Source organism: Periophthalmus magnuspinnatus, chromosome 14, assembly GCF_009829125.3.
Source record: "Periophthalmus magnuspinnatus isolate fPerMag1 chromosome 14, fPerMag1.2.pri, whole genome shotgun sequence".
Lineage (NCBI taxonomy): Eukaryota > Metazoa > Chordata > Actinopteri > Gobiiformes > Gobiidae > Periophthalmus > Periophthalmus magnuspinnatus.
Window position 1 is genome coordinate 13,225,916 of NC_047139.1, and position 16,164 is coordinate 13,242,079.

The 16,164-nt window shown below is 40.6% G+C and overlaps 1 protein-coding gene across 2 annotated transcripts in view; it reads right to left on the minus strand.

Moving 5' to 3' along the window:
• Positions 1-15,784, minus strand: part of zbtb16a (zinc finger and BTB domain containing 16a) — a 238,221-nt gene extending 222,437 nt beyond the window's left edge. Inside the window, exons 1-2 of one of the 2 annotated variants that reach the window (XM_055226546.1) lie at positions 15,699-15,784; positions 4,037-5,383 (exon numbers count right to left, since the gene is read on the minus strand). In XM_055226546.1, the coding sequence (XP_055082521.1) occupies positions 4,037-5,253 (1,217 nt within the window). In that variant the 5' untranslated portion in view covers positions 5,254-5,383; positions 15,699-15,784. Of the gene's footprint in view, positions 1-4,036; positions 5,384-13,461; positions 13,731-15,698 lie in introns of those variants that run through there. The other variant, XM_033977966.2, reaches the window with a different exon arrangement.
• Positions 15,785-16,164: the final 380 nt, after the last annotated feature.

Below are 16,164 nucleotides of genomic sequence, written 5' to 3' on the forward strand. Positions count from 1 at the left end.
ACTCCAGAGCGACGTATAGTCCAGAAAATACGGAACCTTTTCTTGACTAAATACTGATACTAGCTATAAAACGTGCACATGCTTATTAGTATCAATAAAACAGTATCGCAACCCAAATCAGTACTTAGCCAGCATCAAAGTATTGATAGTCCCATCTCCATTTTTTATTTTTCCCATGACTTTCCCATGACTGGGCATCTCGCGCAGACTATATTCTCTCTCTCTCCCAGACTGCATGCGTGCGTGGGAACCCTGATCACTCTCGGCTCGTATCTTTTCATGTGCTTTGACGGAGGAGCAGACAGCGGTGATGCAATGTTTGGTTCCTGTGCGGCACTCGGGGTAGGCGGGCGGGGGACTTATATGCGCGCAATATTAAGCTGCGCCGCGTCTGCCTATCAGCCCGGCCAAATTAACCCATTAGTATGCCAGGGGCGCGGCGCGGCAAGATCAATGCGCCGAGCGGTTTGGAAATCTCCTTTGATACACCATTTCCCAGCTTGAGCGACTTGACGAAATAACTCTTGAAACAGTGGCAACCAAATTTCACATGCCACACTTTTCACGAGATCCACTTTAGACATGATAAGACTTTGTTTGTATGAAAGGTAGATTCAAAACGAACTGTTGCTCATGTTTGATTAAAAGGTCCAACATTACGCAAAACTGAGCTCGGAGCCATGTTAGAATGTTGTTACCTCCTCAAAAACATACCCGAGTTGTGTTTTCTTCCATTCACACATGTTTGAGTAATCCTTTATTATCAGTGTGTTTACATCTCCAAAGCTCAAAATTCTCCGTTCCACCTTGTGATGTCATGAAGCGGTAGTTTTAAAGGTAACAACCACCTTTTATCTTTAGTTCAGTAGAGATGGGAAATTCCAGAGCTGAAATTACCCAAATGATTCTAGAGAAGGAGTTTAAAAACACAGTGGTGCACGGTGGAACAGACCTTTTCCTGTTTGAGAAAAGAGCTCATCCTAAATATACAGGGTTTGTGTGTTCAACTCTGGGTATGTTTGTGATGAGGAAAGATTATAACATAGATCAGAAAATGGTGTAATATGAACCCTTTAACTTATCTGTAAATTTTTTCACAACTTCACAACTTGTTTTCCCTTTTACATTTTGGTCTATAGCAGGACAGTACAGTACGAAATGGAGTGAAGAGCAGAGAAAGACGCTCAGCAAACAAGACACTCCATCGGGTCTCCATGGAGATTTTACAGTTTTATCTAATATGTTCCCTGGTATCTCTTGTCATGAAAACAAGCAGGTGATGACAGGTGCTTTTGAGCAATAAACACAACCGACTAAGTCTAAAAGCGATAGATATACCATACTCCGGAACATTTCAGGCAAAGTGGCAACATCTCAATGGTGGCAGACCCTCCACTGAAATCGTTTTGCATATGTATTTTTATGAAAACAAGGTGTATATTGTATAAGCAGCTCTTGGTCAAAAAGTCCACTGCCTACTATCTTCACCTAATTATAAAACACTTTGTTGTCTGATAATCAGGAAGTGCACATTAGCATGATATATGTATAGATAGATAGCTGTGATCTCAGAGTTATGAAAAGCGCTTACAGAATGCATAAAGTAAGTGAGAAATAACTGGACCACTGCAATCCGCTTCAAAAGAACTAGTTCTGTTTTTCGTTTTAAGACTGTAAAAATCGGGTAGAGCTCCTTTAAAAATGGCATTCAATTAGTTTTATTTCCAGACATTTTGATGGTTATATTGTTTTGGCTGCATCCCCTCCTGTCTGCTCCTCAAGACTTGCCGTGAAATCTGAACAAATGGGCCCTTAAAAGGAGACTAATACGCTCATAGTGGCACATTTACAAAATATTGAACTGATGTTCTTAATAAGCACTCACGTTCAAGGCTCGATGTGAAGTGAGCACAATGCCACCTCCTTGACAAAAACATCAGCACCAGTCGCCACCAAAAAAAAAAAAAAAAAAAGAAAACTGCAAGGACACTTCACCAGTCACACCAGGAGCGCACTGCTTTCTGCGAGCGACAAAGAACACGCTTTTGTGCACTGACAAGGCCTAAATTGTGGAGGCGCCAGTTCCAAATCTCCAAATGAACTGCAACCGGCAATTCAGGTAAAGAAGTTTAAAAAAAAAAAAAAAAAAAAAAATTATAATAAAAAGGCGGCCAAACTATGTCTTCAAATCACAAGTGTTTGAGTCACTATAACAAAAATTAACTGATGGATTCTTTCTGATCTGACAATCACCTTTTTAAAACTTGATATTCTTCACATGTTAGCAAGAATGATTTAAATGTTGTGACAACTCTGATCAAAATCAAAAAGTGATTTTAATAAAAAATGGATTAAAACAGAATAAAAGTGACAAAGAACAACCAAATAACTTGAAAGAACTAAGTAATAGAACTAATAAACATCAAAAAGAGCATAAAAAATAAACTAAAACATTACTAGCAAAAATACAATGTAGCAAAATCCTGGTTTGGAACATATTAGCCTGGGTTCACACTTTCAACTTCGACGACTTAAAACTTAACTAAGCCCCAGTTTAGACTTAGTTTTAACAAGTACAAAAGAGGAACTGCTCTTCATTGACAAAAGTAAACAAAAACATGACAAATTAGCAATGTAGCAAAATGGAACAATCCTGATTTGGAAAGTATCAGCCTGGGTTCACTCTTTCAGCTTCAAGTCATAACTAAACATAGCCCAAATTTAGACTTAGCTAATTTATCATGTTTTTGATTACTTTTGTCACTGAAGCTATGTCCTAGCAACTATCCTGGTCTGGACCATGTTAGCCTGGGTTCACACTTTCATCTTAAACAAGTCAGAAATGAACTTAGCCCAAATTTAGACTTTAAAAAGCTCAAAAAGGAACTATCTTCTAGTGACATCCATATCCCAGTGACGGTTACAGCACAAGTGGGGTTGTCCTGGATAAAAGAGGGCTGCTTTGGTAAGTACGTGCTAGCTGCTACTTCTACCTCGCAAAGTGTAGCTAATTGCCTCAGACAGTGGCTTATAAGCAGTCACCTGGGTGTTGCTATTACTGGATGAGACGGAGGTTGCCAGACGCTCGCGATGGATCTGCCAGAATTATTTACATTTTACACATAACAGCGGGCTTATTCTCCCCGTGGGCTGTGACAATTTAAGATGAAGAATATTAGCATTGCGAGGTCGTGAACGTAAACAAACAAGTGTAAAGTGTGTACGTGCATTGTGGTGTTGTTTTGACACACGGACAATAGTGTTGGAATATGATCTGTGAAATTATGTATAAATTACGAATGAAGTACAGTTTTGTTCTACTACCTGCTGTTTTGTTTCTTATAATTTTTCGAAAATTGATGTTAGAATGTGTCAAAATCAAAAGAATGTTGGAAAACTAGTTAAGTACATGGAAGGTATTTTCCATAAAAAGATGAACTATGTAACTTCTACCACCTGTTTGCCTCTACAGAACTTGGGGCTTACGAAATGATTCCAGGTCTCCCCAAATTGTGTAAAAACTTTAAATGTAATAAGGAGCAGTCTTAAACAGGTCCAAATGCAGTGGTAAATGATAAATGGATAATAAATTTGTTTGGAAATAAAATCAAACGTTTTTGTGGGTAGTCTACTTCTTGTGTTCGAGGGGTCACAACTGCCAGTGATATAATGGGAGTCACGATTGAACAAGGTCAAAAACTACTGCTTTTTAGAGGTGGCATTGCCTGGAATGTTCCACAGTACGGAATTAAACTTAGGTGTTGGGCCCTAAACCAGGAAAGTAACATAGTGCACTTTTATGTTTATACCGTATATACCACTGAATATATTTAAATAGGTCTGAAATGATAGTGTACTGTGGCAGAATTGGAAAAAAAAACCTTGCTGACTTGATCAAGTTTGGGAAGATTTAGAGTTGGAACTTAAAAATGCAAATATCCCTATATGATTCCTATATGATTCACAAGATAAAATAATGTAAATAAGGAACGGAATAACCAAAGAACAAGAAAGAGACAGTAAATGTTGACCCTACCTGTGCTGCTCCACGGCCTCGTTGTCGGGCAGCTCGGCGCCGCACACGTTGCACCGCTCGTGTTGGCTGCGCGCCTCCTGCTTCATGCCCACCGCCAGCTCGCCCAGCTTGTTGAAGAACTCCCTCTGGATAAAGCTGGGCGGCAGCAGTCCCCCGTACGCGCTGAAGTCCATGGACATCGCCAGAGCCGGGGACATGGGCAGCGCAGACGCCATGGAAACGGGCATCGACATCACCGCCTCCGCCTTGTGATTGGTCGGCAGTGAGTAGAATTGCGCCAGGTGTTTCTCCGTCATCCCCGCCATGGCTTCCAACCCCATCTGGCTGACCTCCACCGGCTGGTCTCCCATCCCGTCGTCTCGGACATAGTGCAGCTCCCGGGCGCTGGTTATGACGCTGCTCCTCGTGGGCGTTCCTGGTCCATCACGGTTCCGATCGTCGCTGCTACGCTCGCCGTTGCTCGCCTCTGTGTGGTGCGGGCTGCCGTGTCCGTTGCCGCCCATGTCCACCTGCATCATCTCCGTCTTGATCTCGGGCATGAGGTGGTGGTGGTGAGAGTTGGTGGCGTGGAGGATCTGCTCGGAGGTGAAACCTTGCTGGAGGAGGGACTGCCCAATGCTCATCAGGCTGTCCACGGCGGCTTTGGTCGGACTCAACGCAGACACTCCAAAAGACGTGGACACTGACGGGCTCTGGTCCACCATTCCGGACATGGCGGACACCTGCTGGAAGTGGCTTTCCGCGGAATGCTTTCGGGAATTCTTGTGGCCCTTGCGCTCCTCGTCCTCCTCTGTGCTGGCATCATTGACGCTGACCTCCACGTCATTTTCGTCCGACGACTGGATGGTCTCGAGGATCTTGAGGCATTGCTCCTCCAGATACTCGATCTCCAGTATCTCTGCGGCGTACAGGAGGTCGTCCAAGTCCTCCACCTTAGCTTGGAGCGTGGCAGTATAAGCGTACTCGAGGATCTGCTGGAAGGTCTTTGGCGATAGAAAGTCCAGGGTGTAGTGCTGGCTGCTGCGGTGGAAGAGGATCTCAAACATCTTGCTGGTGCACGCGAGCACGGTGCGGTGGGCGTGGAACTCTTGGGTGTCCACCATGATGACCACGTCGCACAGTGTCCCAGCCAGACGCATCTGGTTGGCCTTGTGCAGCAGGGCGGTGGGGTGGTTGGGGTTCTGGAGCTGGATGGTGCCCATTTTAGTTAGGTCCATGGCGTGGCGCTGGCAATCTGAGCGGTAGGGGTGTCTCTGGTGGGAGCAATCCACGGGGCCCACTCATGAGGCTGGGCTTTGCTCCCGCTCAGCAGTGCTCCTCGCTAACGGTGTAAACAAGACACAGGACCTGCGGAGAGAGGGAGACCGGTGAATTCTGATGCATGGATGAAGAAAAGCAACAATACAGCAGTTTAGGAGACATTTTTTAAGTCATTTTTTCTATTTTAAAATATATTTGTGTGAGTTGTCAACATGATATCTAACCTTTTTAGGCTCGCAAAGCTAATTTATGACAACTCAGTTTTAATAGGTTTATTTATGTTATGTTTACATCTTACATCAGTTTAACTGCTCCACAAGTAAGAGAGCAACTTCATAAAATATGTATAATGAAAATATATTCCTTATTACAGCTACATTCAAGGAGTTGCAATTACTCAATGAAGAAATAACTTGATGCATCCACGTAACTTGTGCTCATAGCATTTTTTTTTATATTGTTACAAATCTACACTAAACTTTGAATGGGTTAAATACAATATGTATTTTGCTCTATTTAGATAAAATGGTAGATTAAAAAATGTTGGCAGTTTGCACTCTAATGGTTATAATTTATGTGGCTATAGTTGGTCTGTATAATTGTCCATGGAAGCAAGCAAGTAAGAATTCCATTATGTAGTTTTAAAGGTGCACTGTGTAACTTTTCTGGTGGGGATTTCATCATGTTTGTGCCCATAGACATTTTATAGCTTTGCCTCAAATGTTCCATTGTATTATTTCATTCCAGGTGTTTTAATGTTTATGGGAAATCCCAAGTTGCTGTAACTGGGGTTGTCTCTCTACAGATCTGACGTGTAACTTTTGACCCACTGGAGTCATGAGCCTGTCTCAATGGAGATGGATAAGTTAAATCCCATAGTGTGGAACATTCCAGAGATAGCAATAACATCCCCGTGGAGTAATGACAAACTTGTGTTAATCCAAGAGGAGGAAATGTGTTATTTAAACCAAAACTATTTCAGCAATTAACTTATTTTCCTCATTCTTTATCTCCTCTGTGTAAATATACAAACTGCTGTGTACTTTGCAAAATACACTCACTCACACACCCCACCCCCCACCCCACACACACACACACAAGCATCCATAGTTTTAGAAATTGATGGTGTCATTATTTCAGATGGAGGGCAGGGGTCTATATAACTCTATGGGAGAATCACTGTTTTTGAAAGAAATGATCCACAAATGTTGAACCTTATCATTTGTTAGGTTAGGTATTGTCTCCACAGTTTGCCATATCAATCTCATGGTTTAAAGTCCTTTCAACTGACAACGATCACGTCTTTGGGCTTGAATAATGACACCGCTTTCTGAAGCGATTTAAAAAAAAGGCACTTCTGTTTTGTTTATTTCTGCTGACAGAAGATATTTCACTTTCTGGCAGTTTTTGTTTCATGTGGATAGGCCCAGTAATTAGAGATGTTAACAATAAACCAGATCACCAAATCTGCAATCTGACAGTTAAACAGCAAATTCCACCTGTCCTCCTTTTGTTTATATTATCACGTGGCCTTATATCTGTGTAATCCCTCAGTCGTCCAGGTCCATAGTCGTCCATGGGCATATACTAGTCTACGTGGTCTTATACTTGTTCCGACACACCTCAGTATCATTCTAGTTATATGTAAAAGGCTCATTTTTGACCTGTGAATGGGCCTTTTTCATATCGACACTTGCTCAAATGAGTATCTAGTTTTGATACTAGTTTAAGTATCAAATAGTATCCAATTTTTGATACTTTTGACAACACTAATCCACCAGCTTCCCCCAAATACCATGTCAACAAATCTGCCCAACCTAGTACTGTGTGAATTCGGTTACATTTACAATCTGGCTATCTCAAGGTTAAGCTGGCGGGTTTTCAAATCAGACACACACCGACACGCTATGAGAATGGTAAACAGCCCGGGCATTGTTCTTTAAAATGAGCGCCGTATTGACTGTAGACCGGCTGAGACAATTTGTGTAGCGTCCGCGGCTGTTCGGAGTGCATACCAATCGCTAGTGAACACGTTATGGACGAAAACAACGGGAACATAAAAACGAAGGGAGGGTGAAAAATATGGATCTTGTCATTGTCACTTAAACAAATCGGAATGCTGGACTTTTTTTTTTTTCTCCGAGGAGCGTGGTAAGCATCGGCAGACACTCTGAAATTAAATAGCGTCGCACTCAGTATTCCTATCACAGAGAGGGTAGCGGGGAGTACAGTGGCCAGGAATGGGGGGAGGAAAGGAGGGAAGGAGAGGTAGGAAGAGTGAGAGAGGGAAGGACAGGGAGAGAGGGGTAGGAAGAGGGAGAGAGGCAAGGAGAGGGTGAGAGGGGGTGCAGAGAGGGAGGAGGTGGTGGAGGTATAGAGGGAGAGAAAGTATTGTGGCCAGGAAAGGGGAGGGAGGGACGGAGAGGGAGGAGGGAGAGATGTAGAAAGAGTGAGAGAGGGAAGGAGAGGTAGAGGGAGGACGAGGCGGAGGTATAGAGGGAGAGAAAGCATTGTGGCCAGGAATGGGGAAGAAGAGGGAGAGAAAGCGAGACAGGGAGAGTGTGAGAGAGGTCGAGGTAAAGGGGGAGAGAGTGTATAGTGGCTAAGGACAGGGAGGGTGAGGCAGCGAGAAAGGGGGAGAATGGCAGAGAGATGGAGAGAAAGAGGTAGAGTGGGAGAGAGGGGAGGAGAGAAGGCAGACTGAGTGAGGAGATGTAGAGAAGAGGAAAAAGTGGAGAGAACAGGGAAGAAGGGTCAAGAGGGTGATTCAAACAGCTTTAAGTGCCTTTTATGAACACATCTCTAATGCAACCTCAAAGTTCAATGACAAAAATATATATAAATATAAAACTATTAAGATTCATATCCACTTGTTGCTAAACATAATGAAATTAAGTGAGCTGTAGTCCACTGCCGATCGATTGGGGGACTAAAAAGGGGGCGTGGCAAAAGCTCTCAAAACTATTATTACTACTATTACTATTATATTATTATTAAATATTATTACTACTATTACACATTATGTATCTGACCCAAACTGCACTCACAAGACTACACAGGGGTTTAATCTGCATGTTTACATATAAATACAAAAAACTCACTAACTTCTATGCCTCTCACGATAACACATTTTGAAGTATGGCATATCACTGAAGAAAATATAGACGATAAACGATGATACTGAATGGCATTACGACAGTCACACAATTAAATTAAAACAAGATTTACCTCCAAAAAACAATTCTATATGTACAGTATTGTTAATGTACATGTGCTGCAATGCATAAATCAGCACAAATCTTATAGTACAGAAAAATAATATAACTCATGATAAATATTGACCCCCAAAAATAATTGTTCCATCTATCATGTATTGAACAATAAGTCGATACAGTGATTATCGTGATAGGTCTGGCACTAAATAACTAAACGACTACAGCCCTAGAAACGTGTTGTATATACATTTAAGTCCAATTTTACATAGCACCTTTAAAGTGTCTGTCTGTGCTTAAAGGTCCTCTATTACACAAAACTGACTGTGATCTTAAGCCACGCTGTTATCAAAACCATACCTGGAGTTGCGTTTTGTTTGATTCGCACATGTTTGAGTAACACTTTGTTATTCATGTGTACATCTCCAAAGCTGGAAATGCTCTGTTCCACCTTGTGATGTCATGAAGTGGTAGTTTTCACGTTAACAGCCACCCTCTACCTTTAGTTCAGTAAAGATTGGCGATTCCAGGGCTGAAATTATCCAAATGATTCTAGTGAAGGTGTGTGGCGTTTAAAAACATAGTGGAGCGCTTCCTGTATTACCACATGATGACATCACAAGGTGGAACAGAGCGTTTTTCAGTTTGAGAGAACTACGTAGGGTTTGTGTGTTAAACATGTGTGAAAGGAAACAACATTATAACATAGATCAGAAAAACATAATATGAGCCTTTTAATATTTGTTTGCATATTTGTTTTGCGTTTTTTGAGCCTTAAGAACACAATTACACAAGTTTTATTGTGAACATTATGTCACCTGTCTACAGTAGTGACTCATCAATGCCACAAGCGCAGTTTGTGTCACTTTAAAAGACTATTAAAACTTTAACTAGGCCTGCGTGTTAAGAAAAAGATCCAAAATTTCACCATAATTTCAAATTGCATTTAGAAATTGTATTCGTTATTGGACAGCTTGCCTTTTCTCCAATTGCGTAATAGCTCCTTCAACACATTTCATTCACATAAAACACAACTAAATAATAGACGATTCTGAGACACCATAATGAATAAATTAACTTTTAAATTTCAATAGCCTGCAAGCAACTCAGAAACTTTCAAACAAAATAACAAATTCTTATCTTAAATTTGGGTAAAGGGCAATGCACAAAAGAGTTAAAACCACACACTGTAACATTTAAACAAAAAAAGATGAAATAAAATCCATGCCAAGTAACATTACAGCCTCTTCTCCCAAGAATCACTGCACAAAAATGCATTTGTGCGGTTGCGAATGATTTCCGGCCAAAATTTTCCAAAACAATTGACTTTTTCCACACTTTACTACATGTTTTCAAAGAATGCAGCATCACGTGACTTTCACACATTGTATCACTTACAAAAGACCAAACTGAGCCGTGATCAAATATCCTGTGATGAAGCGAATGTGACGATTCACAAGGCAAAAATGCATTCACGTCAAAGCAATCCGTCCCAAATCTAAGACAAATAACTGGAATTTCACAGCAATATATTTGAGAAGTAATATTTCAATCTAGTCTAGGATAAAAAAAAAGTTGTTATTTTTTTATTATTGCAAGCACAGGGACAAGTTATAGAAAAATGAAAAATGTGGATAACGTTTTACCATAACTGTACACTTATGTCTTCCCACTTGTTCCCTTTGTAAAATTCTAAAGCAAATGTACCCAAATAAAACATTGTGCATCTATCTTGCTGTAGAAATACAAATTTTGGATAGTGCTGTACTTCATTCAATCACAAATCAAGCATCCATCATGTACTAAATGATAAATCCATATAGTGATTATTGTGACAGGACCGGCAACTTCTCCTTTCTGCTGTTTTCCCATATACACCTTTCACATCTAAACAGATTCACTGACTAAAGGACTGAAGCCTTAGAAATGCATGTTTTATATATATTCAAGTCCAATTTTACAGATACTGTCTTTCCATCTTTTCCAGTTCCATAACAGTATGTTTAAAGGTCCTGTATTACACAAAACTGACTCTTGTGAGCTTTAAGAACGTTATTACCCCTCAAAAACATACCTGGAGTTGTGTTTTGTTTTTTTCATTTTATCAAGGACAGGGACATATGTTGTTTTTTGAAAAGTTGCAAAACAGTGTTTTCGTTAAAAATGTAGATAACTTTTTTGCCATAACTTGACTGTACACTTGTGCCTTCTCGCCTGTCTCCTTTCTAAAATTTAAAAACAAATTCACCCAAGTAAAACATTGTGCATCTGTCTTACTGTAGTAATATAAACTTTGAATGGCATTTCATTCACAAATCATGCTTTTGTTTAACTGCTCTCAGACAGCTCTTGCTATGAATATGCTCCAATTACATACAAAAGTAGAATTATGGACTTCACAATTTCAGTAACTCCAAGACAATAAAAGCCCACTTTGTAATGTAATGCTTGTCTGCTGTTTGTTTCATTTCAAAACCTGGACATTTCATTTTATGACGACAATTTCTGAAGAATTTTTTAGAATTCTAACTTTCATTTGTTAGGGCCGGTGCTTACTTATTTCAACTACACAAGATGAAACTTCTTTAACAACTGAAATATCCACATTACACTACTATCTGCCAACTCTGACGAACTTTTCTGCTAATTGTAAAAAAAAATACAAGACTTGTTGCGCTGCTGTCACAATATTACAACTTTTTTTTTGCCACGTTAATCCAAAAATCCTCTTTCATCTATTTCCGTCCGTGTCTGTTCTCACTCAATAATTATTTAAAAATAAATTAAACTCCGCCTCAGACCAACCCAAAACTTTCAAATTTAAATATTTATCGACATTTACAAACCACATTTCGGATCACAAATTCAGGCTGTAATCTGAAGTATCATAACCACAAACTCTCAAACAAAAAAGGGACAACTTGTTCAAATGCTCAAACTTTTACTTTCAGATATAGAACACTTTGCACAATATTTCAGATTTTTCAATATTAAGTCTTGCCACAATTTCAAATTTCACTTTAATCCTCTTAAATCTCCCCTTTTCATTTCATTTGAGCACAAGAGGTCATCGCTCCAACCGTCTTTCAATGTTCTAACTGTCTGCCAATACAAGATACATTTTGTTCCATGTATTAAAGCCAACTTGTTCAAATGCTTAAACTTTACTTTTTAACAAAACACATTAAAATGCTTCATGTCTCTACATCGGTTTGAAAAGAAGCACAAATTTTGACTATACATTTCAAAATCCGGACACCACTCTCAGACAGACAGCCACCTTTGAAACATTTACAAAACCAGCTATTCTGCTCACCCTGTCCGCATGTTTTACAACTGCACATAAGGATCGTAAGGTGAAATTCTTTCTGGCAACTCCTCGACTACAATAAACGCATTTACCGTACAGACGTGTGGCTAAAACAACCCCTATTCCAACACAAAACACGCGCAAAAACGTCCAGCGAAATCTAATGCATTCCAATTTGAGAACAGCAAAGAAGTCAACAGCGTAATTTGGGCATTTTACGCAGCGTGACATTTGGGTATGTGGGAGTCAAATCGCTTTATTTGAGGATGAAGGTTGCGTTTTATGTTTTTTTTGGTGCACTTTATCTCCGCCACTTTACGTCACGTTGATAAAATCGACGTCTACGTGAAGTCACTCTGCAGAGGTCAACCCTAAAAAAAAAACAAAAAAACGCTCGCATTATTATCAATACCGCGCCGTGTGCCAATAGTGGCCATTTACAAGGATCGATGCTTGTTGCGCGCGGTGGGAAAGTTACAGTTTTGGCGTTTTGTTTAGTTTTCTTGTCAGTGCACGGGGGGGCTTCTCGATAAAAACACGAATCAAATAGGACGTGCGTGTGTCTAGACAGCGACGTATACGCAGACAAATTAACCCAGCGAAACGCGCACGTTACGCGGGGAGATGAAGAGAGGAAAGGAGGAGAGAGGAGGAGAGAGGAGAAGGGGAGACAGATGAAAAGGAGGAAAAGAGGAGAGGAGACAATGCGCACGATAGAAAAAGGAGGGAAAGACAGAGCGGATCAATTGGAGAGGGAGGAAAGAGGGGAGGAGGAGGAGGGGGGAGAGAAGAGATGATCGCGAGCTTGTGTCTACCCGTGGCACAGCGAGCGAGCGCCAGTCACAACAAGCATAAAACAGCGTTCAATATTCCAGACATGACTTCGCTCTCACGCACGCACGGATCGGCTGGGCACTGGCACTCGCAGACAGACAGACGCAGGAACCGTGCGCGCAGTGAAAAAATATCCCAAAGTCCATCACGGTACGCGAGGGAAAACGCGCTACCGTATCACAGGTGGTGGCGGTGGCGGACTTTGTTTTGGAGACGTGCGTGAAGCGTGCCAATCACGGACAGCGTACTGTAAACACGACAGCACCAGCCGAACCCGGTCGCAATGTCAACGCGCATGGATCGAGCTGTCACACACACAAATGGACGTAATGTAATGGTCACGTCGTATGAAATCATCACCAACACCATCACCAACACCAACAAGAGCCCACGTCCCACCGTGTACAGCCTACCCGCGAGTCGTAGCGCATACTAAACGGGAAGACGAGCGAGACTGGAGGCTTGCACGTCAGGTTCTGGAGGAGTAAACTTAAAAAAAAAAAAAAGCACTAACACTTGTCACTTGTTCACGCGCACAAGGTGTTGCTCCTCTGCGAAACACCGTAACTTGCCACGAGCGGAAAAAAAAAGTTCCCGTTGCAGCTTGCGCGAGGGGGAGAGGTTGCACGGGGACAAGACAAGACTGGGGGTGGGGGGGGACGTATACACATGCACATGGTGAATGGGAGAAAGCCGTGAGAGACGCGTGGATCTCCGGACACGAGCGCTGCCACTTGTCGCTCGGTGGTGGTGGTAGTAGTAGTAGTAGTAGTTGTAGTAGTAACAGTAGTAGTATTAGGTCTACTCACCCACGGGTACTTGCGGGAGTTTTTGGGGTAGGGGTTATCCGTCTATCCGTATGTCGGGGAGCCTCCACACACACAGGCAGGGCACGGGGGCCGTCAGGCAGTTCGCAGTGCCCGCTCTCTCTCGCGCTCTCGCTCTCTCTCGCTCGCACGCACGCACTAACTGGCTCGCGCTCCGTGGTCGGGCTCCTGGGCGAATCGACGCTGAGCTGACGTCAACAGCAGCCGCCACAGAGCAGAGCAGAAGAGCCAGAGGAGCAGAGCGAGAGGAGCAGCAGTGACTGGAGGCAGGGGCAGGGTGACAAAGTGAGACACCTACAGGGGGTTTGTGTGTCTATGTGTTGTCTGTGTGCGCGCGGGTACGTGTCTCCGGTACGTGTGGTGCTGGTGGTGTTGGTGGTGGTGGACACGCCCCCTCTGTCTGTGTCTGCTGCTACTGTACGGCTCTACTGTACGAGGGGTCACGCGGGGATTCCATAGCGCTCCATGCAATACACGGAGGATTTTATATGTCTGATGTGAAAAAAATAAAATAAAAGATTTTCATTTTATTTTATTGGAGTAAGTTGACGTGTTTCTCAAATTATATTAATATTCAGATAAGATTTAAAAAATAAAAAAAATAAAAATAATAAAAAACGAATTAAATAGGGCCGCAACAGTTCGAATCACGTGACTTGTCGTTTATAATTATATATATATATATATTTTTTTATAATCAACATCTGAACTCTTAAACGCATAGAAAATACCCTTTATGACAAACACAGTGTTAGTATTAAATCAAATAAAAAAAAATCATACATTTTATAAATATTTGTAAATATTCTAGAAGTCTCCGTCACCATATTTCAACCGTGATTTGGTTGCTAATGTATTTTCAAAGTGTAAAAACTAGCCTCATCAATGCTAGTCAACTAATAATATAATTGTTAGTTGTAGCCATGAACTTAAAACTTAAAAAACGCAAACTTTATAATAATATCGAAATGATTTTTAAGTTCAGTCAAACGTTTTTTCATAATAAGTTCAGTTAATGTTTGCCTGTGATGCTATACGTTAAGCTAGTACAAATCATGTAGCCAATATGCTAATTTAAAGTAGGCTAACACTGTGCACATCCTATCTTACATTTTGGACTATTTTATTTAAAATTAAATAGAAAAAATTGTGTAAATTGTGTAAATTGTTAATAATGACAATTCTAGGCAAAAAAAAGTTCAGAGAAGTGATTTATCTACTAGCCACAGTAGGGAAAAAATAAATAAAATAATATTTGCAGACAATTTTGGGTTAACCTTTTGTTTCTATGGAATCTTACAGGTGGCGTGTCTATTCCAGGATGTTACATACTGTAGCTTTAAGTATAGGCTAAATATAACCGATAACTACCATCCTTCTGATTATGATTTATTAACACACTGATTGCAATTACTGTAGCATTGTGGGTATACAGTGTTTCCCAACCAGGCCTACTCTGAACAGTTTTATAGTTTATAGTAATAGTATCATCTTTAAAACAGACCATTATGCAAAATTGATTTTTTTTTTTTGAGATTTTAGCCATGTTATAGTCACTTCCCCTCACCATTTACTCACCTGAAGTTGTATTTAGAGTCATATCACCACGAGTACACGCTCATTGCTCTGTACTTACTTAGTTCTCCACTTTTATTTCCTTAATGGCGCGCAGGATTTGGCAGCACTGCATGGTCATTTTGTTACTAATGAAAAAAAATCTACTGCTCGGTGCCGACTCTCAGTGGACTTGTTTCTTTTATTAAGTCATTTTAGATGAATATTGCGATTTAAAATGTGCAAATTATAACAATGAATCACAGGTGTCATAGATTATAATTATAGAGCAAACAGAATAGCACAATAGGTCTTCTTTAAGAATAATTTGGAAGATTATTTTTGCCATAAATAAAATAAAAAATAACAACTAATAATTCTCAATATTGTGTACTAGCAAACAGATTTAAGGGATACTCAAGACACAAAAAAACATTATTATTCTTGTGTTGTTGACTTTTACAGTATGATATGACATGAGAACATCACATTGTCAGCATCTGATCAATATTAAGCATTTTTGCCCAGGACAACTGAAACTGTAGTAAAAAAAAAACTAAACAAAAATATTTTTCTAAGTTACTCATTCAAATGCAACTCACTACTTCTGAAAAAGTACTTTATAATATTTGTTAAAGACTGTACCATAAGTATATTGAACTTACTGTTGAAGTTTGTGTTAGCCCTGCAGACAGTTACAGTCCAACAGCAGCTGAGTCCAATGACACAGGTGCTACTTCGTTAGCGTTACCATTACACCATGTGACATTGTGACTCCTCCACTCACCTTACAGGTAATGCATTTGACAGCAGGTGCAGGTAGAGTACTGTTACTTCAAAGTACTCGGGGAAGTACTCGGGGAAAGAGAGTAATTATGAGTAACTGTATGGATGAAATATCTTGGAAAAAATATATACATTGCACTAAATCTGGTATTTTCAAAGGATGGACACAAAAATGATACAAACTTAATCATGAAGGCACAAGAAACACAAATGTTCAAATAATTTCATTTTGTCAACATAAGCCTCACGATGGGAAGAGTAACCAAAACTTTTACTTGAGTAAGAGTACTATTACACTGTCAAATACAAAAACTACTCTGAGAAGTACAACAGTTACTCAAGTAA